We start from the raw sequence: 23,538 nt of genomic DNA on the forward strand, positions 1-23,538 counted from the left end.
TTGATTAGATCTGTTCTGAGCAGGGTGACATGACAGGGTGTTAACAAGGACAGTGGTGGCCAGCCAGTGACCTTTCTAGTCTAGGCCTCCTGATATTGTAGACACTTTCAGAGCTGAACCAGTGCTAACAATGGTAATGGAATGTTTATACAAAATCCCTATAGTAGACAGAGCCTGCGTGACCTTGGTCAAGTCACCTTAATATTTCTCTGCCCCAGTAACCATCTCTGTGAAATGGACACAACCGTATTTACCTACCTCACAAGGACCCTCAGTTGTAAAGCATTATATATGAGCTCCACTCCAGCTGCAAATGATCAATAGTACCATTTATTACAGGTTTCAACCCAACCCTGCCTCCCTTCCCTGCTTGAAATTAAGATCCCTCACAATCAACAGTTGTATCACGCCAGGTCTATAGTGCAATTCCATCCCTGCTGTAACTCCGCTGAGTTCACTGGAGTTTATCTTTATACATGTCAAAACAAAGCAACTTGCTAATTTAAATACTGTGGGTTTTCTCTCTGTCCTGACTTTCCTAATACCTAGGCTCTGCCCGAGTGCAAATCCAGCCATTTGGGCACTTACACTCTGAACATTTCTCAAATCTACACGACAGCATTTGTGCAAGTGAGGCTGCTAGAGCTCTGCTTAGAGGTATCAGGTCAGGTAAGCAGAAACCTTTCCCATATAGCTCTATTACTGCACCTCCATCCCAGTTTTTGGTGCTGTTGCCTGTGTCTCTGCTACGCAGAGTCTGCCAGTTTTACCCTCCAAGTTCATCTCATCTGAGACTTGGGTCAAATCTGAACTCAGGTGACTGGAACTGAAAAGCCAGTCAGTCAGTTGTGAAGGAAAATTTAGGGGGCCCTTAGGACTCTGGTCAAGCTTACAGGCCTAAAGAGTTGACCAAGCCTCTTTTGTGTATGGAAAGTCCCCAAAGCAAAACAATGGCTTTGTGTGTATAAAGGGCATGAGGGGGCAGAGTGAAAAAGTCCCCAAGTAGCATAATTTGCAATAGCCAGGCTTATAAAATATATAACCACAACAGTTGTGTTAAAAAGGTCGCTGACCACAAAAGAACAGACAGTGAGTAACAGGAGGGGCGTAGAGGGGGAGACGCTTCTTTTTGCTTTTGACCTGTATTTATTTTGCAATGTTTTCCAAATAAGGTAATTAATATGGAAGTATGTGTAATTTATCTGTGGTTTTAACCTTTATAAGCTAGTTAAAGTTTAAGGAGGGCAGAGCAGCTTGCCACCTTGCATGGGGCTATGCTGACTCTCCTTGCATATATGCTCGCATAAAATAAAGAAGTCTCAGGCTGATCTAATCCAGACTCAACGTGTGGTTGATTTTCCACAACACAGTCAAACAATCCCCGGATTATCTTGACCCTAAACTTAGGTTTTGAATAATACCACAGCCAGGCTGCTCGGCTTCTCATACTACAAGTCAACAGCCAAATGTAATGTCCTCCATCCTTTCCCGTGCTGGGATACAGATTGTATAGGAGACAGAAGGTAATGAAAGGCAGACTTGGCTGGCTGGGGCACTCTATGCCTGTGCAGGGAAGGAGCAAGCATACTGGGGGGCGGGGGCTTGCTCACACACAGCACTTGCTGCACTTTTAGAAAGGGTGTTGTGCTCCCTATAGCCCCAGCAACAGCCTCCTGGTGCTTCCAAAGGTCCTTCATGGTGGGAAGGGCTGAAGCAGGGGTACAGCCATGGTCACGCCCCAAATCCCTAAACACACCCCTTCTGGGTGTTCAGTACTGCTTTTAGGGCTAGCACTCTCCCCTCCCGGAAAAGAGGCACTGGATGCAGCATTATGGCTGCCTCTTTCACAGGAGCACAAAGGGAGCTAATAGCTTCATGCACACTCTACAGCATACCCATGCTGGGCAGCCATCATTTGGCGTTTACTGAGTTAAGGGGTTGACTTGCCATCGCTCTCTTTTTTCCTGACGTGGTTGTAGTCCCTTGTGGCTTAGCGCTTGGGCCCCATGATGAATCGATTGGTCTGGTCCTTTGTGTCTCTTCTGCCATCTCCTGCTCTCTAATGATCTGTACAATCCTATGAGCTGCTCTTTTAAGACTCATCAGTTCGCCAGTTCACTCACCCGCCCACTCACCCACATGCATAAATCCCAAACTGTCAGAAGCCTGGGATTTTTTCTTTCATGAACATAAAATTATGGAATCCACAATTCTTATAATGGGCCTGACAAACATCCCCCATGAGCTACAGCCAGAGGGCAGGGAAGCACTCCTGACAACACACCAGAAAAGCAGGAGACATAGGAAGAAAGTTCAGGGAAAGTAAAACAGCCTCCCCTATCTGCAGCAACTCCTGGTGACTGCAGTGGGCTTTGGAGCAGACCCAAATGCTCTTGCCACGTGAGATAAGGCAGAAGAGTGAGGCCTCAGTGAGGTCTCATGGCACTACCGTGTTATATTCCAAAAGATGCAGGAAATCGCAACATCATGCAAAGAGCAGCTGAGAATTAGCACAGGCTCCAGCCAACTCCTGCACTCAGGATTTAAAACCTAAGCGCTTTTCTTTCAGCCATGCATGGTGACTGGATACTGCCTTTCCCTGGAGTATTCTTGGCTAGATTCAGGGCTGCATGTCCTCAGAGATACAACACAGAAGGCATAGCTTTACGGCTTCTTTGCACCACCTGGATTCTGGGCTACTGTCGAGGCCCAAAATGGCCTTTGGTGAAAGTTGGAGCAGCCTCAGGGGTTACTCTGATTCACAGCACACTAGTGCTGGTGCTGGCTGCTCTGAGAGCTCGGACCAGACGCATCTTCCTGCTCCTGGTATAAACCAGACGCCGGGGGCTGCGAGGAGCCACTTGCTCCTACGATGCCTGTGTTGCCAGGGAATTCTCGCTCAGAATACTGTGCCCCTGAACGGCGGCACAGGGGCAAGATTAGGGACCAGAATCAGGCCCTCTAGCTTTAAAATACTTAATCTCATCTTCTCCTTGTATTTTCCTTCAATTTTCCTGACTGAATTTGAAATCTCCTGAAGCAAAGCCGGACACTACACTTCAAAAGGAGAGGATTTTGTGTTTGAAGGAGAGACTTATAGGCATTTAATCTGCCTGCATCTCTACCAACTCTTAAACTAAACAGGGTCAGGATAAGACACTCGGTAATTGGGAGAGCTGCAAGGAAAAGCTAGGTGCTGGTGGGGGTGGGGGTAGGGGTGGTTACTTAGTAGCTGGCCCATTCCTTTGAGTTCCCTCCAGCGTAGTGCTGGAAGTGCTGTACTGGTTAGGAACTGTGTTGTACATCAGACATAAAACCAAATCCTTGCCCACTCGTAGTCATTAAAGAACCCCCAGTGCTGAATTTATTAAAGAAGAGTTGTCAGCTTCAGTAGCTGGGGCAGGTTGCATTCTGCTAACTACAGCCTGCCCAGATTGACTCTGTTGTTTTCATTTAATAAGCTATTTTTCATCTGTTCCCCCAAATAAAACCCTCAGCACTTGTACAGTGCTGCTGGCAGACTGGCTGCTGCTTTCTCACTCCAGAGGTGGCTGCATTTCCGTGGAGAACAAAGTGATCCCTGCACATGAGGGGTGCATTACTCCAGTGGGAGCTCAATATTAGGCACGATGCTCCAAGGAGAACACCTGATACTACATCTTTTAACCAGCTGCCTTATGTGCTCCCAACTCTGCCCTTCCCTGCACACTTTGGAAGGTTAGTGTTCCTGCAGGTGCTAGCCTTATACTGTCCTTGGCTGTCCCTGGTCCCCATGCTTGGGAACCAGGAGAGGTTCCTTGCACCCTCTCCCTAGTTCTGTGCATGTGTAGGACCAGGACCAGCCTTGCCCTAAGTCTACAAAGTATTCTGGGAGTTCAGATACTGCATAGGTGTAGTCGTCTACCAACCTTCTTAAGGTACAATAGTAATTTGTGCAACTGTAGCCAAAATGGGGTCAAGAACACAGGGTTCAATAATGAAGCAAAGCAGCAACCCACCAATGCACAAGTATGAGGAGAGAGGGGTTGGAAAAATCGTCCTCAGCCTTCAGGTCACTGAGGCAGGCGCGTCTTACGGCCCCACGTGTGTCCTCCCCCACACCGGTCAGTGATGCTGGCACACCATACAGCACCACCCGCCTCTTCCTGCCCACCAGAAACCAGTGCGCACGCGATGTGGTGCTGCCCACGTCTCCCCCACACACACTGGTCACTGATGCAGGCACGCAATAGGGCACCATCTGCCTCCTCCCCACACTGGTCCCCGATTCACGTATACTATACATGATTCATGTACCTGATTCGTGTACACCACATCTTCTCCCAGGCCGGTCTCTAATTCGGGCTTGCCATACAGTGCCGCCCCCCACACCCTCCCTCCCATCTGGCACCCTTTGCCAGGCTGATGTTATCACTTCCCATTCTAGTCCTCATACGCTGTATTTGATCACTAAGCTCACTTCTACCTGTTTACTTAGCCTTATACAGTATCTCTGCTACTTTTGTGCACTGAAGGATGTGGTGTGAAATATGACCCACTCTGAGATGGAAGATCAATATACCTCATGATAAATACTATTATTGATCTTTCACTGTTGTACACAGCTCTTCAGGTCTATGGCATATTAATAGTAATTAACCAGTAATTCATTTCAGGAGGGTTGAGATTTTTTTTTTTTTAAAAGAGGCAAGATCCTGGGTCAGCCGCACCTAAGAGTCCTATATATCCACATCCCTATGAGAGGCCCAGATCCCAGGCCTCTACTTAGCCACATGCTTTAAAATAGTGCACCAGATCAACAGCATAGTATCGTTCACCTCAACAGAGCTATGCCAACCTACATGGGCTGAGGAGCTGGCCCACTATTCCAAGTTCTTTTTGCAGAAGAAGGTGATTTAAACCAGTGGCTCATTGACCACAATGGTAATCTGGCTTGGGTAAGGGCTCCAGGATTTCGTCCCTTGCACACTGTGCAATGCCAGTCCACTAGTCAGAGGAACCCCCATAGCTGCTAATATTTGGGTGTATGCAGCCACAGATGCGCACAGTGCCATCAACACCCAAGACAGTGTTGAAATCGCTCTTTCCCTGTTTTCTTTTTTCTTTTTCACAAAATAAGGCACACTCAATACAAAAATGTATAATAACGCAATCATAAGGACACAATGACAGAACTAAACATATAATCAAGAAATGCAAAAGTTACTGTTCTTATAGTAACATTTACTCGCCCTCGTATATATGAGGTTTTTTGGATTGCTAGTTATACTAATAAAGACATACCTTAATAAACAAAGGGCCCAACTTGGCCTTAGATATGCACAAATCTAACTGATTTCAATGGGAGCTGCATGGATATACACAGCGGAAGGGGAAACTGCATACATGCACTGTGAATAACCATTATTATGTGCAGGGCCGGCTGCAGGCACCAGTTTAGCAAGCTGGTGTTTGGGGCAGCCACTCCGGAGAGGGGCGGCAGGTCCAGCTATTTGGCGGCAATTCGGCGGAGGGTCCCTCACTCCTGGTCGGAGTGAAGGACCTCAGATCCTGATCGTGGCTTTTTTTCTTTCTTTCTCTCTTTTTTTTTGGCTGCTTGGGGCAGCAAAACCCCTGGAGCCGGCCCTGATGATGTGAACCTCGTTTTCTGCATTTGCTGATTTCTGATTGTTTACAACTAAGAACATAAGAAGGCCAGACTTGGTCAGACAAAGGTCCATCTAGTCCAGTCCCCCGTCTTCCAACAGTGGCCAATGCCAGGTGCTTCAGAGAGAATGAATAGAACAGGTAATCATCAAGTGATCCATTGCATGTTCATTGTCATTAACCAAGTTTGTGTACACACACGCACACACACACACCCCGTAAGCTGGGGAAGAAAAACCCATTCACCTCAGCAGGCAATAGTTGTCTTCAGCCTTCATAAAGAGTCTAGGATCTGCACTTAACAATTTCCCTCCTGCTCAGTTGAATGCATTCTAACTCCCCTACTAACTACTCTGGCAATGCTGCTCCGGCAGAGTGTTAGTTGAATTCATGGCTGGCTCTGAAGTCGGACAGTAGCCTTGAAAGAGGCTAGTGTGAAATCACTCCCTAAAGTAATAATCAGAAATGCTGGAACAATATGTTTCTCCCACCAGACAGTCATGACAGAGCTATTTATGTCAAACAAAGCTGGCACCATTAACTATTTTCTGCTTAGCCATCAGTGTTCTTTTGACTGGGGGGTGTTGGAACAAAACAAAACCCTCACGTTTGTTCTGCCTTTAAAAATAAATTCAGCCTCTGAAAAGAACATTTCTATGCTATTTCCCTTGTAAATTAGGGATTTGTTTTTGTTCCAGTGCTGAACTTTTAGCTTGCTATAAAGTTAATGTGCTAGACAATGTGCATTCCAGGCAAGGTTGTGGGGCTGTGTATTTTCTGCCACCCCCCAAAATAGGCCATTATCTGTAATTACCCATTACCATGCATAATTATTTCTTCTAGTCTGGTCTCCGACCCCCAGGACTTTATGCCTTTACAGCTCACTGCACTATCTTATCAAATTTGTTAAGGAAGCTTTTTTGACCTTTAGAGCTCTTGTCACTGCGCATACAAAAGCCGGCAGTAATTTGTTTAAGCATGTAGCATGTGATTTATTATGCATACCCTACACAGGTATGTAACACATGGAGCGGTCTGAAACATTGCAAACCACCCCCACCGCCACCCCAAAAAAATGTTTCTGTAATATTTTTTCTCTCTGTTAATAAAGGGCGGGTAGGAGGGTGGGACAACCCTCTTTAGCCTAAGCTGGGAAGTACAGTAGCAACAAATAGGTATGCCTGAATATTAGATCCCAGAAGTGCCAGCAGTTCTATTCTTCAACTCCCTCTCTTCCCCTCTCTCATCCCAGTCCCATGAGCTTCTTTCTTCACTTAAGCCTGTTTTACACCAGTGTAACTCTGTTGAACCTCATTCTCATTTACACTAAGGCCCTTTATACTGTTCTGGCAGCATAAATAGGCCCTAATGTGGGTGTAAATTACATTTATGCCTAATTTAAAGCCCCTTTACACTGCCGGAGCAATGCAAAGAGGCCTTAGTGTAAATGAGAGTCAGGCCCAATTGGCTTCAGTGGAGTCACTCCTTATGTATACTAGTGAAAGTGAAAAGAACATCAGAACTTCTGTGTTTACCTCCCTCAGATGTCTAGCTAAGGGCTAGCTTCTGATACTTACCATATGTCCTGGTCTACTTTTAAAAGCTAGTATGGCATAGCTACAGTGCCAACCTAAACCCTGGTGTGGCTGCAGCGAGATCGATGGAAGAATGCTTCTGTCTACCTAGCCACCCTCGCTCAGGGAGATGGAGTTCCTGGAGTGATGGAAAATCCCCTTCTGTCTCTGAAGGGAGTCTCCATTGGCACTACCGCAGCATAGCCATGGAACCACAGCTGTGCCGTTGTGGCACCTGCACTGTAGACATGGCCTGAGTACGGGTAACATTTTACCCCGTAAGTAATCCCACTGAAATTAATGGGACTGCTCCATGAGTAAGATACTAGTCACTGAGTCACGGTAGCAGACTCTGATCAGTAGCATAGCTGGGGAGAAGCAGGGGGAACGGCCTCTCCCACTGAGCACATTCCCACGGAACCATGAATCAAGCCCTACAAGTGTGCAATGGTGTAGCTTCATCGGTGCAACCCTCCCCTCATGCCCCCGCCAAAGCCCAATGTATAAAACAAAGGCATTCAAGACCCTTAAAAGGATCACTTAAATTAGGCTCTCTGCAGACATGGAGATCTACCTCGGCCATTTTGGTGCTGCTATGAAGCGAGAGTAACTCTGCTGCGTCTCCAAGGTTCCCCAGCCAATGAGCGACACCTCTAGCTTTGTCCCAATGCTCAAGGAAATGGCAATCCCATTAGGACTGGTTGATACAGGTAACTCAAAGCATTCACATTTACAACTGCATGCTAAGTGGCAGAACACATGGACTAGGGACACGAATGGAGCTTGTTTAGCAGCAGAGGCGCTTGCACGTGTTCATTTCGACTTTTACACAGGAGGCCACACCTCTACATTTGGAAGGAATTATTACTGAGGGCCAGTGACTGACATCCTAGTGCACCGAGAGAGTTAAAGGGCAATTATACTCTAAGTGTCTCTGGAAAAATGACATTGTGGGGTTCCTGGCTCATTGTCTCTCAATACTCCTGCTTAAATATGCAAAGCTTACAAATGAAAGGATTTTTTTTTCTAACTGCCAGCCCTGCAAACTCAGCCAAGCTGGGGTTTTTCCCTTCTTGTCAATCATCACCTGTAATAAAGGTTCTGCAGGCTAACCTGTGCCCTTGGTGATGCCCCAGAGTCTTCAGATGATGCCTTCAGTGACACAAGTCCAAGCCTGTTCCTTCAATGGATTTGCACAAATGTAACTGATTGGAAATTAATAAATAACTTGATTGTTGATGCAAACGCAGGAAAATAATTCAGCTCTCTCGAACCTGTGCAGGGCAAACAGGAGCAAAAAGGTACTATTGTCCAAAAGTGATTAGATATTGCTCTCAATGCACACACAGGGAGCTGATCTGTTTGGTAAGAAGATGCCAGTTTTACATAGCCATTTTTCAAAGTAGAAATACATGTTAAAAAAAGGGCACAATGAAAGTATTATAGCCTTTCCAGGCCGGAGGCAATTCCACTACAGCTGCAATATACAGGGACATTCTTAATTGCTGCACCACTTCCTTATCTAACAATGTCTTTTTGAGGCACATCCCACCTGGCAACTCCTACCTCAGCCTCATCTCTTCTCACTACCATGCTAGCCCTTAAGACAAAACAACCAGTGATTAAGAATGTCTTCAAATGATTTTTTGACAACTCTCGAAAATATCTGGCTTGTCCTGCAACACAGTCAGTGAGAGTGAGAAGCAATACTGCTAATTCTGTAAATATTATCAAAAAGGCACAAGCACCATGTGAACACTATCAGGAGAAAGCAGTCTGTGGGCAGGAGCTGGCTTTATCCGTAAAGACGTCAATGCCTAAACTCTTATGTTTCTCAAGGTTTATTCTACGGCCAGAAACAATACTGATTTTATACTGAAGGAATGAATATTATTCCCCCCCCCCCATCCAACGATAACGCTGGAGTCATGATCTGAGTTTACTAGCATAAGCAAATGCTTCCTGATATAAAGTTTTTTTCAAGTTTGAACTAAAATTAAGTTTTAAACCAATGTCAAATGACTATATTTTACTTGGCAAGAAAGGTGCAATATAAATTAAGAAATTAATTAAAAAGCACAACGTTAAAAAGAACACTATTAAGATTGCAAGGTAAAGCACTCAGAAGGAGAATGGAGTAACATTTTTTTGATAAACAGTTTATTTGACAAAAAATGCAGTTTCAGGTCAACTGAAACTATTGGTGAATTTGTGTTGAGTTTGCCAAATAGTTTCTACCGGACTGAAAAAAGTCAAAACAGCTTGTTTTGTCCCAATTTAATTTAATTCAGATTTTCAGCATTTAGATAGAAGCATAGTAACGGGTTCACAGAATGGCCAGAGAAAGCATTGCTGGCTCCTCCATTGTAAGTAAATATTAGCTCAATGGTTAGGGGACCCATGTGGGAGACCCAGTTTCAATTTCCCCCTCTGTCTGATGTGGAGAAAGGATTTGAATTTGCATTTCTGCTATTTTAGGAGAGTGCCCTAACCACTGGCTTATGGGATATTCTGGCATGTGGCTTTCTCCTCTTGAAGCTGTTCTACTACTTATGAATAATTAAGTAATCACTGGAACGCGATTGGAACTTGGGTCTCCCACCTCCTAACTAAGTGCCCTAACTACCAGACTGTGCTGACAGAATGGTCCCTAATATTGTTTTAGCCTGTGCAGGTTAGAAGAGCCCTGACCCTGTTCTAACCTATGCTGAAAGCTAAACTAACCCCCCGGATCAAGGTGACCCAATTTCTGGAACTTCCTTAGTGGCCCAGGAATTATTGAAAAAGAAAGCAACATTAGTGGTTCAGTGAGCTCCTTGGCCATCTCTCTCAAAACTCTTGGATACAAGTTATCTGGACCTGTTAATTTAAAATGTCTACTTTGAGTAGCTCCTGTTTAACACCCTCCTTAGTTTTTGTTAGAATGGAAAGTATTTAATCTTCATCCTATGATGTGACTACATCATCTGGCATTTCCCCAGGTTTAGAACAGGAATATTTATTGACCCCTCCTTCATTTTCTGCATTACTATTGACAATTCTATCATTTCCAGCAAGTAATGAGCCAATATTACTATTAGGATTCCCTTTGTTCCCATCATAATGTTAAAAAAAAAGTCACTTTAAGGTCTTAAATTCACTTAAAACGACAAAAACTATTTTAAAAGGCAAAACAATTTGAGAAAATAAGGAGGAGGCAGGAGAGTTGGCCAGTAGGTGGGAGACTGTATGTTTGGAAGAAACATATGGCATAACCAGCTTCTCAGTTGTGCATTTATTTACATTGGGCCTGATCCACCTCCTCCTGAAGTCACTGGAAACACCCCCACTGATTTCAGTGGGAGTGGATTGGGCCCAATTTGTTCATCCTTAAGTGTATTTCTCTCAAAAAAAAAATCTACTGCATGTGTTCAGTATGCAATATTAAAGTATTCCTAATTTTGTTAAATTATAAAAAGCAATTTCCCCCCAAATCAAATAAAGGCACCAGTCGTGATATCTGACATATTATAGTTCTTCTTCAACTTACAAGGTAAAAGAAACAAGGTGGGTGAGGTAATATCTTTTATTGGAACAACTTCTGTTGGTGAAAGAAACAAGCTTTCGCGCTATGGACCAGAAGAAGAGCTCTGTGTAGCTCAGAAGCTCGTCTCTCTCAGCAACAGAAATTGGTCCGTTAAAAGTTATTACCTCACCAGAAGTTGATCCAATAAAAATACTACCTCCCATACACTGTCTTTCTCATATACTGGGACCAACATGGCTACAACAACAGTACAAACAACTTACAGAGTTGTCAGCAGTTTGTTACATTGCTGAGTAAAAAGGAGGGGCAAGATTTTTTTTTTCTAAGTGGGGAAAATATATTCTCCCTTTCCCACACACATATTCTGTTATTCAAAAATAGTTGACATTTTGCTCAAACTTTCACACACAAAAAAATTCACCCTTGGACAGAGAGCAAGCATTCAAAATTTCTGAACTAAGGCCCTGATCCTCCAAACTCATGCACACTCCTAACTTAATGCACAGAGATATTTATACTCAATGGGACCGTTCATGTGCATAAAATTACAAACATGTAGGAGTGTTTGCCTGACTGGGGCCCAAAAGGTTGGTGTTTTAGAAAATTATGAGCATGTAAAAGTAAGGGGTTATAATGAAATGTAGTTTTCAACCTCACTGCACTTGCTATGAGCATGACCACTGTGTGTGTGTGTGTGAGAAAGAGAGAGAAAGGAAATTACAAATATTTAAATTCAGTATAACATATGAGAATTAAATTTTTAATAGGAACATTGGTTAAATAACACAAGAACTTTTTTTTTAAAAAGAGGAAGAAATATTATGGAAAAAGAAATTAGGAAAGAAACCCCCCAGACAATGATTAAAAACATCCTGCAGATTCAGAGGAGCAAACACAAGAGGAGGAGAAACAAAATCAGTATGGATTTAAGTTATTAACAAGAAGATCAAAGAAAACATTAGTAGGGAGGGATAGCTTTACAAGTATCTGAGATAGAAGACCTTGGAGGAAATATGACTGGGATAAAATCATTATAGCTCACACTAAAAATAACAAAGGGAGTAGCTGATGGTCGGAATTTGCTAGAGACCACTTGTTTAGAAGCAACGTGATGACAGAAATCCAAAAGGTTTCTGAAAAACACCAACTAGTAATAATGAGAGTTCTTTTTTACTATGCAGACACTGTTGGTAGAACCTGGCTAGGAATGGTATAGAACCATCCATATGTATATAGTGGCCTGCATTAGTGAGTGCAAATAACCTCACACATAATTCTTGCACGTGATTACTAGTGTATGCAAGTGACAGAATTTATTCTCACAAAAAAATGTGTCCATGAAAATGCAAACTGACCACAAATGACTTTTGCACATGCACAATCTATCAGTTACATACACAAGCAATAATGCACAGCAACTGAGGGCCAGATCTTTGGAGCTATGTTTTGCAGCAGCCGAGGACCTGGCTCTGAGCGTGTAAATGGCCTGTGTATACAGAGAAACCTGGTAGAGGCCTCTCTGAAAATTTAGCCAAAGGTGTAAAGGAGAATTAGAAAGGAAGTTAGGGCAAATTTTTCAAACTGAGACACCTAAAAACCATATTTAAATATCTAAATAAATCGGCTGATTCAAAGCTCTCAATAGTTCAGAGCCAACAGAAATTAGGCTGTTTATTTAGGTGCATAAGTCTAGATTTATGGGTGCCTACAGCGAGGCACTCATGTTTGAAAATGTTGTCCTTAATGTTACGCCTCACAGAAGGTATGATTAAATGCAAAAACTTAAAGAACAATTAGGCACCCACCTTCCTTTGAAAGCTGGGCACCTAAGTAGATGGTGAGCCTTCGAAAATCTCCTCCTGGATGTCTGGTGGAATACCATGTGTGTAGGAAATCCATGAACTGATTGATCTAGTCAAATTTGTGACTGTGACTAATACGAGAGCAAACACAGGTGAAAACAAGGACAATGAACTTCAGAGAGGAAGGACTGTATGGTACTAGAGCCTGGAAGTGCTGAGTTTCCCAGGCAGAGTCTGGGTGGGGCGCTGTGACTCTCCTACTGCTATTAACAAACATCTGGAATCAGACAGCAAATAAAGTAGAGCCCTTGTAAGCATTGTGGGATCACTGAACACCACAGTTAAGACGAGTTTAGGGAATAACGTGAATAAGCATCAGAAAGGAAAAATCCAGTAAGAAAATGTTCAAAGCTAAGCTATTGGTCACACAGACCCTCTAGCAATAAATAGACTAAATGTGAAGTAAGGGCCAATACGATAAATAAGTAGGCTTGGAAGAACTAGGTTTTTATGGGTAAATGTTGGTAAAGATGTTCATGTGCATAACCAATGCAGAAATATTTCCACTGATAATACTAGAAATGTACAAATACGCAATGCAGGAAAAACGCTGGTTGAGAACTTATTCGAATTTCTAACTGTATTTTTTTACATGTGATGTTGACCCCCCACAATTATATGCAGCTGTGAAAATTTAAAAACAATAAAAATGGAAAAAATGCTTAAAAATAAACATTAATATTATCTGTCAAAATTATAAAACAAATAAAAACCAAGTTCTGCCAACCCTATAAATAAGTAGGGCCCTACTAAATTCACAGTCGATTTTGGTCAATTTCATGGTCATAGGATTTAAAAAATCATAAATGTCATGATCTTAGCTATTTAAATCTGAAAGTTTACGGTGTTGTAATTGTAGGGGTCCCAATCCAAAAATAAGTTGGGGGGGGTTGCAAGTTTAGTGTAGGGGGCATTGTGGTACTGCTACTCTTACTTCTGCACTGCCTTCAGAGCTGGGCAGCTAGATAGCGACAGCTGCTGGCCAGGAGTCCAGCTCTGAAGGCAGAGCCGCCGCCAGCAGCAGCACAGAAGTAAGGGTGGGATGGTATGGTATTGCCACCCTTACTTCTGCATTGCTGCCTGCAGAGCTGGGCTCTCAGTCAGCAGCTGACATTCTCTGGCTGCCCAGATCTGAAGGCAGCAGCACAGAAGTAAGGGTGGCATGCTATGGCTTTGCCACGCTTACTTCTGCACAGCTGCTGACCGGGAGCTGCCTTCAGAGTTGGGCACCTGGCCAACAGCCGCCACTCTCCAGCTGCCCAGCTCTGAAGGCAGCGCAGACGTAATGGCAGCAATACTGCTACCCCCCCCCTAAAATAACCTTGTGACATCCTTGCAACTCCCTTTTGGGTCAGGACCCCCAATTTGAGAAACACTGGTCTCCCCTGTGAAATCTGTATAGTATAGAGTAAAAGTACACAATTAACACCAGATTTCAAGGGGGGAGACTAGATTTCACGGTCCATGACATGTTTTTCATGGCCATGAATTTGGTAGGGCCCTATAAATAAGGAAGGACCATCAAAAACGAAACAGAAAGAACTAGGATTTTTGAGGTATAAAATATGGGGCAAAGGAACAAATGGAACAGTGTCAGAATTTAATTAAGGAAGCGTGCAATAATCTTTCAGGCTCCACTTTTAATCTTTTTTTTTTAAAATCAGCAAAACACCACACATTCAGATAAATAATAGGAAATATTTCAAGGGCACGGGAAGGAACAAACAATTAGGCACAGAGAGATTAATAATACAGTGTCCCTATACAAAAAATCATAATGGACCAAAATTCTTTGTCTCAGTGTTTATAACATACGCCAGGAACAAGTAACCCCTCAAATTAGGATGCAGATCTACTGCACAATATCAGATTATGGTGGCAATTTTCAGAGGCACAAAGCACAGACAGGCAACTAGCTCCCACAGGCTTTCAATGGGAGCTAGACACCTAGGGCAGACCCTCTGCTGGTGTAAATTGTCACCACTGAAGTCAATGGAGCACTATGACGGCTTACCCCAGCTAAGGATCTTTCTCATCTGTGCCTTTGAAAATCTCAGCATATGTCAGAAATGCTGATCCAAAAGGCGCTGCAGATTCAGAGTAGCCCAAGTAAAAGAGGATCTACCATAATGTTCTGAAAAAAGCAAGGAATCATTAATACAGGGGGGAAATGCTGATAAATCAAAGAAAGCCCTAGTAAAAGAAAACTTCTGAAGTACAGCAGGACCCAGGGAAAAGAGACTCAGCACCAGCATGTGCCTTGGGTCCTCCACACACACGTATTCAGCCCCTGACCAATGGCAGCAAGATTTAGAGGAGTAGCGGCAGATGCAGCTCAGTGTTCCCACCAATGAGAAGTATGGCCCTAGTGCATTCACACTGTGTACAAACCCACCGGCCCCGCCCCCATTTCCATATGGCAGTGCAGAGAGCTCTCCCCAGCATATGCACCAGGGTGAAGAATCCCCTTAACGAGCTCTTCTCTGGAGTTGGTGGGAAAACAGTTTTTAGCGACCTTCCCCCATCTCTCCCCCCTCCACACACACGTTTTTTTAACTAGTTTTTCAAAAAAAATTGAAATTTCGTCAAAAATGTTCAAGCAAGTTGAAAACTGGAAAAGAAAGTCATGAACATTTCACCCAAAGATTTCCACTTGGAAAATTGCAGGCTTGCTGTATTTCTGCTGCATTAGTACGGTATTTCCACAAAGGTGTCTGGCCTTAAGCAAGCATATGTGCTACTTCAGGATTTATTCCACGGAGAGAGAGAGAGACACTCATGTGAACTGTAGGGAAGATGATGTAACACCTATATTTAACAACAGAACCAGGAAAGATGTAGTAAAATACACACTCGTCAAACTACAGGAGTGGAGAATAAATTGAGAACGTACTCGGGGAGAAACTATCCTGTAACATTAAGATTTAAATTCTGATTTATTTAAGTGTAGTCAAATCCTGACCATAGTCCATAGGCACTGAATCACACAGGAGAAAACAAAGCTGCAGGAGATGTAGGTCATCTTCTAGTTTAACCTCCGCATTGATCAGTATTCACCCTCCATATTAATCATCAAGTATGTTATCTAACATTCTCCTGAACACCTCTTACGATCATGGGCGCCAGGTTTGTATAACTTTTGCCGGTGCCCAGAATGGGTCTAAGCAGAGCTGTCCCATCCATAGGATGGACCAGGGCAACTGCCCTGGGCCCCACACTTTCGGGGGGCTCGCCCTTCAGGGGGACATGGGGTAACGGATGGCTTGGGAGGTTAGTGGAGGGTCTGGTGCCAGCAGCAGCGACTGACCCGGCCCCAGCCGCCCCGCTCCGCCCCACCCCGCTGGCTCCCGATGTTGCTCGGGGGGGGGGGGGGGCAGAAGCCAGCAAGAGCTAGGGCGGGGGTTTGGGGGCAGGGGTGGAGCAGGGGTGGAGCAGGGGCAGGAAGAGGCGGGGTGGGGGCTTAGGGGAAGGGGTGGAGTGGGGTGGGAGTGGAGTAGGGGCGGGAAGAGGAGGAGGAGGGCGGGGCAGGCTGGGGCTGGGTTGCTTGCTGCTGCCACCGCCAGGCCTCCTGCTAACCCCCCAGGCCGCCCTGGACCCTGTGTCCCCCTGAAGTGCAGGGCCCCCCAAAGCATGGGGCCCGGGGCGGTTGCCCCGGTCCCTCCTATGGACAGGACGGCTATGAAAATATAAGCCCAAACATTGGTGGATCCGGGCCCACATTCCTGAATACTGGTGGAACATGGGCACATATAACTCGCCGCCTGTGCTTACAATTATGCTTCACTTACCTCCTTGTCCTTAGGCAGGTCATTCTATTGCCTAACTGCACTTCCAGGTAGGAAAAAAAGTGTCTAATGTCTAATTTAATGTTTTCCTTTTTTTAGTTTCAAGCCATTGCTCCTTGTTATGCAGTCTCAAGTACTGTAAATAATCACTCCTCCTCCTTCATATTATTACCGTTCAGATATTTATAGACTGTAATATCCACCCTTAGTCTCCTTTTTGACAAGCTGTACATCATTTCTGCCACCTTTCTCTTGATTCTCTCGGATTTATCTATGCCTTTTTTATAATGAGATGCTCAAAAGTCTCTGCGGCATTCCTAAATATGGCTGTACCAAAGCAACAAAGAGAGAAGCAGTAATACCCCACTTGCTCGACAACAGGGATCCCCTGTATAGAGAATTCATAGCAAGCAGAAGACTTGCCATGGTTGCAATGGCTGTGCATTGTGAGATCACATCCAGTCCACTGTCCAATACCACCTACAAATCCCGTACTGAATCACAGAAATCAGAAACAGAAAAGACCTATTATTGGCAGGCTCTTTAGCCCACATACCTGACAGTGCAGGATTGTTCATTTCCATATTTTTCCATGGGTCTTTGTCCAGTCCAGTTTGAAAATTACCCAAGCAATGGGGCTTTTGACAGTTCCCTTGGGAGAACATCTCACAATCTAATAGCTCATCAATAGCAACTGTTGCCTAAATTTTCCTTTGTTTTAGAGATTGTGACTGGACTGGGTGCCCATACAGGGGCATAATGACCTACTCCTCCATACCCCGACTCAGGCTCTTGTTTAAGCATGAACATAGTGAAAGACTAAGGGAAAAGAAGGAAAAGGGGAAATTAAAGGGTAAAGGAGAGATTTCCAAAGAGGCCTAAGGGACTTAAGGCCCAGATTTCAATGGGAGTTGGGGACCTAAATACCTTTGAGGATCTGGGCCTGGGTGCCCAAATCCCAGTGAATGCCTGTGAGAGTTCAGCACATAACATCCATAGGCTTCTTTGCAATTGGCAACCTAAAACAAAGTCTTTCAATATTTTCTAACTGAAAAAACTTTACTAAAGAAGTTTTTTAAAATTTAAGTTTCTATGCATCATTTACAAAACATTGTGTACTTGTAAATAGAGCCCTGCACAGATACAACATTTGTATCCGCATCCGATCTGCAAAAACGGTCTGTGGATATAAAGTGGGTATCCACAGATTTGAAGGGCGCTATATACAAAATTTGTATTCGCATCTGATCCACAATCCGCAAAAATGGTCTGCGGATATCCACAGATGCGGGTATCTGCGGCTATAAAGCAGATAGCCACAGATTTTCAAGGCTCTACTTGTAAACACTTAAATGCTACTTTGCCAATGGACCAATAACCACATAACTACCTAACGATATGTAGAAAACCTCCACCACTCCTCCAATAGTCTCTTAATAAAGGGAGATCCTACCAAGTGAAATATGAAGAAAACACCTTTGTTTCCATCATTAATGATAAATGTATCAAAAGGAAAAATAACAATGAACTAAATCTTCAATTTTTTTAGTCCAGTGACATTAACAAAGTGTCGGTTCTGTATTTCATCTGGACCTTTTCTCCTATATATGGGCCAGATTACAGATTTTGTTAAACCTATATTCTATCTGAAATGAAACTGTAGTACTATTAAATATTTATATCTGAGTGGCACCCAGATGCCCCTAATCAGGACTGGGGACCATTGAGCTAGGTGCGGTCGACACTGGAAATGGATTACTAAGTGCTAATAATGGTACATTTAACTTGATCAGAACCAGTGCCATTATGGAGGCAAAGAAATGATGCCCTGATTAAGGTTGTAGGAAACCTAACAGGGAGGAGAAGCCCACAATGTGTAAAGCTGCCTGGTGATAAGTGGGTGCGAGCTTTAGTATGCTAAATCTTGGGGGAGTCTCAATTGCATACACATGGGGGAGACCCAGAAAGCTGAAGTATCCTACAGCATCTTCTGGTCACCTCAATGTGTATGTTACGCCCATACCACCCAACTTGCCAAGGCATAATGTGTGACAAAACCCCAAAATGAGGGCACAAATTATTACATTTCTTCCATGAAAATGCCTTGAGATTCCTTCCTTTCATGTGAGTGGCTCCCTCTGCAACCTCCATTTCATGGCTCTGCGTTTCTGATGTAAACCAAAGAAGTGTGGGGACATCACATTTGTGGGGATCGTAGATGACTCTGGGACTAAAAGAAAGGCCATTTGAAAGGTACAATCACATCAGCTCAGTCTCCCCTAAGACTCATCTCTGAATTTTGCCCACTACATTAAATTAACAAAACAAAACACGAGGAACTCACTGTTGCGTTAAACGCTCCCAAATCCTGGCTTTTTACTGAGCATTACAGAATCTGTGCACTACAGTTAAACCAGATGATACATTTCAGGAAAATTGCCCAGTAACACAGAACTTCTGTAAGCAGATCTCATTACGTGTCCTGCCCAAACTGTTTCATTTGCTCCCATGCTACTCCTGCCAACTGCCCTGCAAACTCCCATGTTTATTTTCTTTCTGATTCTGGAAAATAATAAGCACCTTTCAATCTAAACACGGTCACCAAGAATGAAACGGTACATGGGCAAGCAGCTGTTCTAGCACCAGTACATCTCATTTTTCCTCTTTTCCAAAAATGGTGTGTCGCAAGAGGTCTGAAAAATTGTCTCTGGGTTTTCAAGATATCATAATATTTCTGACCTGCCAATAAAATAGATACAATGAGGAAAGTCCCTCTCTCCCTGGCATCCTATATGATTTGTGTGACTCCTTCACACACAAACTATGTGCAGTGTGATGAAGTTCAAAAGAAAAATTACTAAGCCTTTAAAGCCAACAGCTTGCATAAGGAATAGAATTAACTATTGTCACTATGACCTCCTGTGTACTATATACTGTTAGACAGAGTGAGTTTTGTCCTCACAGGAGTCCTCCGGGGTGTCTGCATCATTCTCCTGGGTGTCAATGAAAGCAGTCTGCCTCCAGCTCAGGGCACGGTTTGACTCAGTCAGCATTGACTACTACTGTAGATGGTTGTTTTCCAAAGAGCTGCATCTACATACAAACAAGGCCCCGTGAAAGGTCAGGCAGCATGATCCCATGGAGAGGGCACAAGACTGCACTCAGCAAACCTGGCTTCTAACCCTAGCTCTGACACTGACCTACTGTCTGACCTTTCCTTGGGCAAGTCACTTCCCCACTCTGTGTCTCTGTTGCCCCTTCCATCCTTTGTCTGTCTCATCTATATAGAGTGACCAGAGATTAACTTTTACTATGCGTTTGTACAGGATCTAGCACAGTGGGGCACTAATGGGGCTTTTGTCCTCGGGGGAGGGCTGTATGCAGTGGTGTGTTGGGCCATCTCCTCTGTCTCTGCTCCCTCCTCTCCTCCCCACACATTCCTTGGGGAAGGGTCATCCTGCAATCTCTCTCCCTAACGCCAAGGAGATAAAGGGGAGCAGTTCAGAATTCAGAGCTCAGGCTGCCTGCAGACTCAGGCAGACACCGCTCCATCAATTATATTCCATTCATATTTGGAAGGTTATCTTTTCAACTGTCAGAGCTAAAGACTTCATTTTTATTTTCAGTGAAAATTTAGACTCTGGGGCACAACATCACCACCTCCAAAATAGGACCCACATGCCAGGCTGCTATGAACCAGCTCTATTCAACCCCTGCAGTTCCTTTTCATGAGAGTGAGGCACGGCCTGCTACCTTTCTAAGGGTATGTCTACACCGTAGCTGGAACGGAGCTTCCCAGTGTGGGTGGACAGACATGCTAGCTCTCCGCAAGCTAGTGCACTAAAAATAGGAGTGTGGCTGCCCAAGTACATACCAGCTTCACCATGAGTCATCATTATATTTCATTCATGTGGCACATTTGAAGGCTTTGGGTCTTTCATGATATGATTGGTCACTAGAATTGGATTCCTAGACTCTGTTTTTAAAAGTGGAGTTTTTCATTACTGCTGCCCCCTTTGTCTTGCTTTTCCACGCCCCTATTGTCCCCTCATTCCATTAACACGCAATCCACTCATTTCGTCTCCAAATCAGGTGACTTATTAAATTCTCGCTTGAGAGTAACATTAAACAGATTAAACACAAGCGCAGGATACCTGGAAGCACCCTGGATTGCAAAGGGGAAGATTCTCTGCAGCTCTCATTCTAGGGCTGGCGCCATATTAACCATATAAAGATCCCCTGCAAAGGAAGTTTAATCTATATATATTAATATAGACATATATACCTGTGCTTCTCAGTACTTGCATCTAGGGAGGAAAACAGGCACAGACGTAATATAACTGAGGGGCACTATCCAGAGCTAAAGACCAAGTTAGGTGCGTACATCTCTATTGGGGCAGCTAAGAAGCCTAATTTCCAAAGGTGCTGAACAGCAACTTCTGTAGGAGTAGCCAGGTGCACAGGGCTGAAAATCAGGCCACTCGGGCCTCAATCCTGCAAATATTTATGCGTGTCCTTAACTTGAAGGACACAAGTAGTCACATCAAAGTCAATGGTGAAAACAGTACGTCACTGCAGTCAGTGGCAGAACTTGCAATTATTTCAACTGGGCCAGGAGTTCACTAATGTGACTGTGTGTGTGCTTGAAGTTATGGATATGTGTCAGTGTTTATAGGACCAGGGCCTTATTTAGGTGCCTAAATATGGACATAGGCTCCTATTTTTGAAAATCTCAGCCCAAGTTTTCATTCCCAGATACTGTACATGATTTCTGAATTCATTTCTGGCAAACGAATGCTGACCCCTATTTTGTCCTTTGTTGGAAATGCATCTACTTTGCAAAGGTCTAAGCACAATATTATCAATGCTGCTGCCTACATTGTGCTATTTATTAAAATGCTAAAGAAGAACATGGAGCTATTATGTTGAAGAACATCATTATCTGACATACTGACAAAGACACTCCACTTAAAAAAATAGTGGGCTGAAAGATGTTTATAATTAATTAGTCCTTTACTCAAATTTTAAAAATATTTCTACAGATTTTGAAATTGGCAGTATTTACACTTTACATTTTTTAGTTCAGCATAAAGTTCTCCTAAGATCTTTTTATGGATCTATGTATTTTTTATAATATTGCCAAGGGTGCTGAATGCACATTTTTATTGTAGTAAAAACTGAGTATGTTAAATACTCCATTCTATATCCATTGAGACTGAAGTTTCTGAATGTTTCACTGATTGCAACGTGATCTCATTTTTTGGATTTATTGGAGTAAGTTTTTCCCCTCTTTTGTCTGAATTAACCACAATCTCTGTAAGTGATTTTACAAGCTGTTTTAATCCTTAACCAGCCTTCCCCACCACAAACAAAACCCAGTGTTCCAAATGTATTTCTTTTTATGAAAGGGCTCATGGTCAACCAAAGACGATCTTAACAGAATTGTTTCTGAATGAAAACAGAATCTGACTTGTTAATTCCAACAAACAATTTTTCTACACACAACCCAAAACAATGCCCTCTCAACACACGGAAATCATGGAACTGCCATTCTGTGCGTACAGGGATTGGACCCAGAGGGCTTGCCTGGTCAACACGGGATATAGCAATTCCATTTGGCAGGTGCAGGAACTAAGCTCTAAATGTACTGGAGCAGGCAATGGTGCCGGCTGGCTGACATATAGAAGCACACTGGCCAGGGATGATCTTTAGTTAGTTAGTGGGACAATGTTCATTTCACAAACATATTTTTAACAAATTGCTTTACCTATGTTACTAACATCTCCCTGGTTACTAAACCTAAACAAAAATCCAGTTTCCTTCTCAATGTGTTCATTTGATTTTTCATCTCTCTCAGTTGGGTCAATGGAAGTCAGTGAAGCTGGTTTCACTTTTGTTTATAACCAATTGGTATTTCTAAATATGTGAGGTTTTGTAAAGACAAAGCATCAGATCTTCAGCGTTACCCCACTGACGCCAAGGGAACTCTGATGATTTGCATCAGCTGTGGATGTGGCCCCAGTGGCTTCATTTTCAGCCACGATGGCGTTGAGAGAACTCTTAAATCCCAGATATGAATGGAAATGATTGCATTAAGTCTGCAGACTTGTTTCACACCTACACAGTAGAAGAACTGGCTGATGGTTTCTGAAATTTTCCATTTTGATTTCCACATTTTTTTAAAAAAGAAAAAAATATGAAAAATTGTTTGCTGATTCCGCCCCCCTCCCCCACCTTTTCTGTCAGACTTCTTTCTACAGCAATGTTGCTCTGTGGGAAAGAAAAGAGAAGGAAACATACAGCAGCCCAGTCGCTGCAGCTGTAACAAGCATGGAAAACAAAAACCAGCATCTCTCTGAAACCAGGTCTCTTCATTAGAGTGAGCAGAACCCCCCTCTCTCTTCTCCCCACTCCCTTACCTGATGGGGTGGTGGATGCTGTAGTTGCTGTGTTTGTTGAATGTGTTGGGCTGTTGCTTTCCAACAATAAACAGGAGCTGCCACCATTGTTTTCCTTCTTAACAAAGAGCTCTGGGGCACTGGGCAGAGGGATGGGATGGCTGATCCCCAGCTCTTCTTCTTGGGCCTGCTGCCTTCTCAATGCCACCTGGAAACAAGAACAACTATTCTGTGTCTACTCTCTAGGTAGACAATGATTACAATTACAAGGGAAATTATCCACTAGTCCCAAACTAAGGGGCATACAACATATGCCAACAACTCATGACTATTAATATTAGGACATGAAAGGGGGAAAATAACATTCTGAGGGGTATAGAGGAAAGAGATGCTATGAAACAATGTGGATCAAAGTTTACCTTCATTGATAGCCATGCAAACTTCAGTTAGGTTACGCAGGTAACACAACACACTCTTGTAAAATGGTACACCCATAAACAAATATATCTTCTGTTTCCAGCAGAGGCATAGGAATTAAATACTTAGTACTGGCTAAAATCACACCATTCTCATCAAAGATTCAGCCAGGGTCAGCTGCATTCAGCTGATACGGTCACGCTTGGGCAGAGACAGGAAGATTTTTCAAAGATATGTGGCTGTTAGTTTATTTCTACTTGCTGTGGATCTGGGCAAAGGAGACAGATAATCTCAGCGGGGCAGGAAATTCTGAAAGCTCCCACTTGCAGA

At 43.6% G+C, this 23,538-nt stretch overlaps 1 protein-coding gene across 1 annotated transcript in view; it reads right to left on the reverse strand.

Moving 5' to 3' along the window:
- The window catches only part of DMRT1 (doublesex and mab-3 related transcription factor 1), a 79,895-nt gene that overhangs the window by 51,082 nt on the left and 5,275 nt on the right, over positions 1 to 23,538 (reverse strand). The window contains exon 2 of the mRNA XM_045022316.1: positions 22,813 to 22,999. Coding sequence (XP_044878251.1) covers positions 22,813 to 22,999 — 187 coding nt within the window. The remainder of the gene's footprint in view (positions 1 to 22,812; positions 23,000 to 23,538) is intronic.

The sequence above is a fragment of the Mauremys mutica genome, chromosome 6 (genome assembly GCF_020497125.1).
Source record: "Mauremys mutica isolate MM-2020 ecotype Southern chromosome 6, ASM2049712v1, whole genome shotgun sequence".
NCBI classification, from domain to species: Eukaryota; Metazoa; Chordata; order Testudines; family Geoemydidae; genus Mauremys; species Mauremys mutica.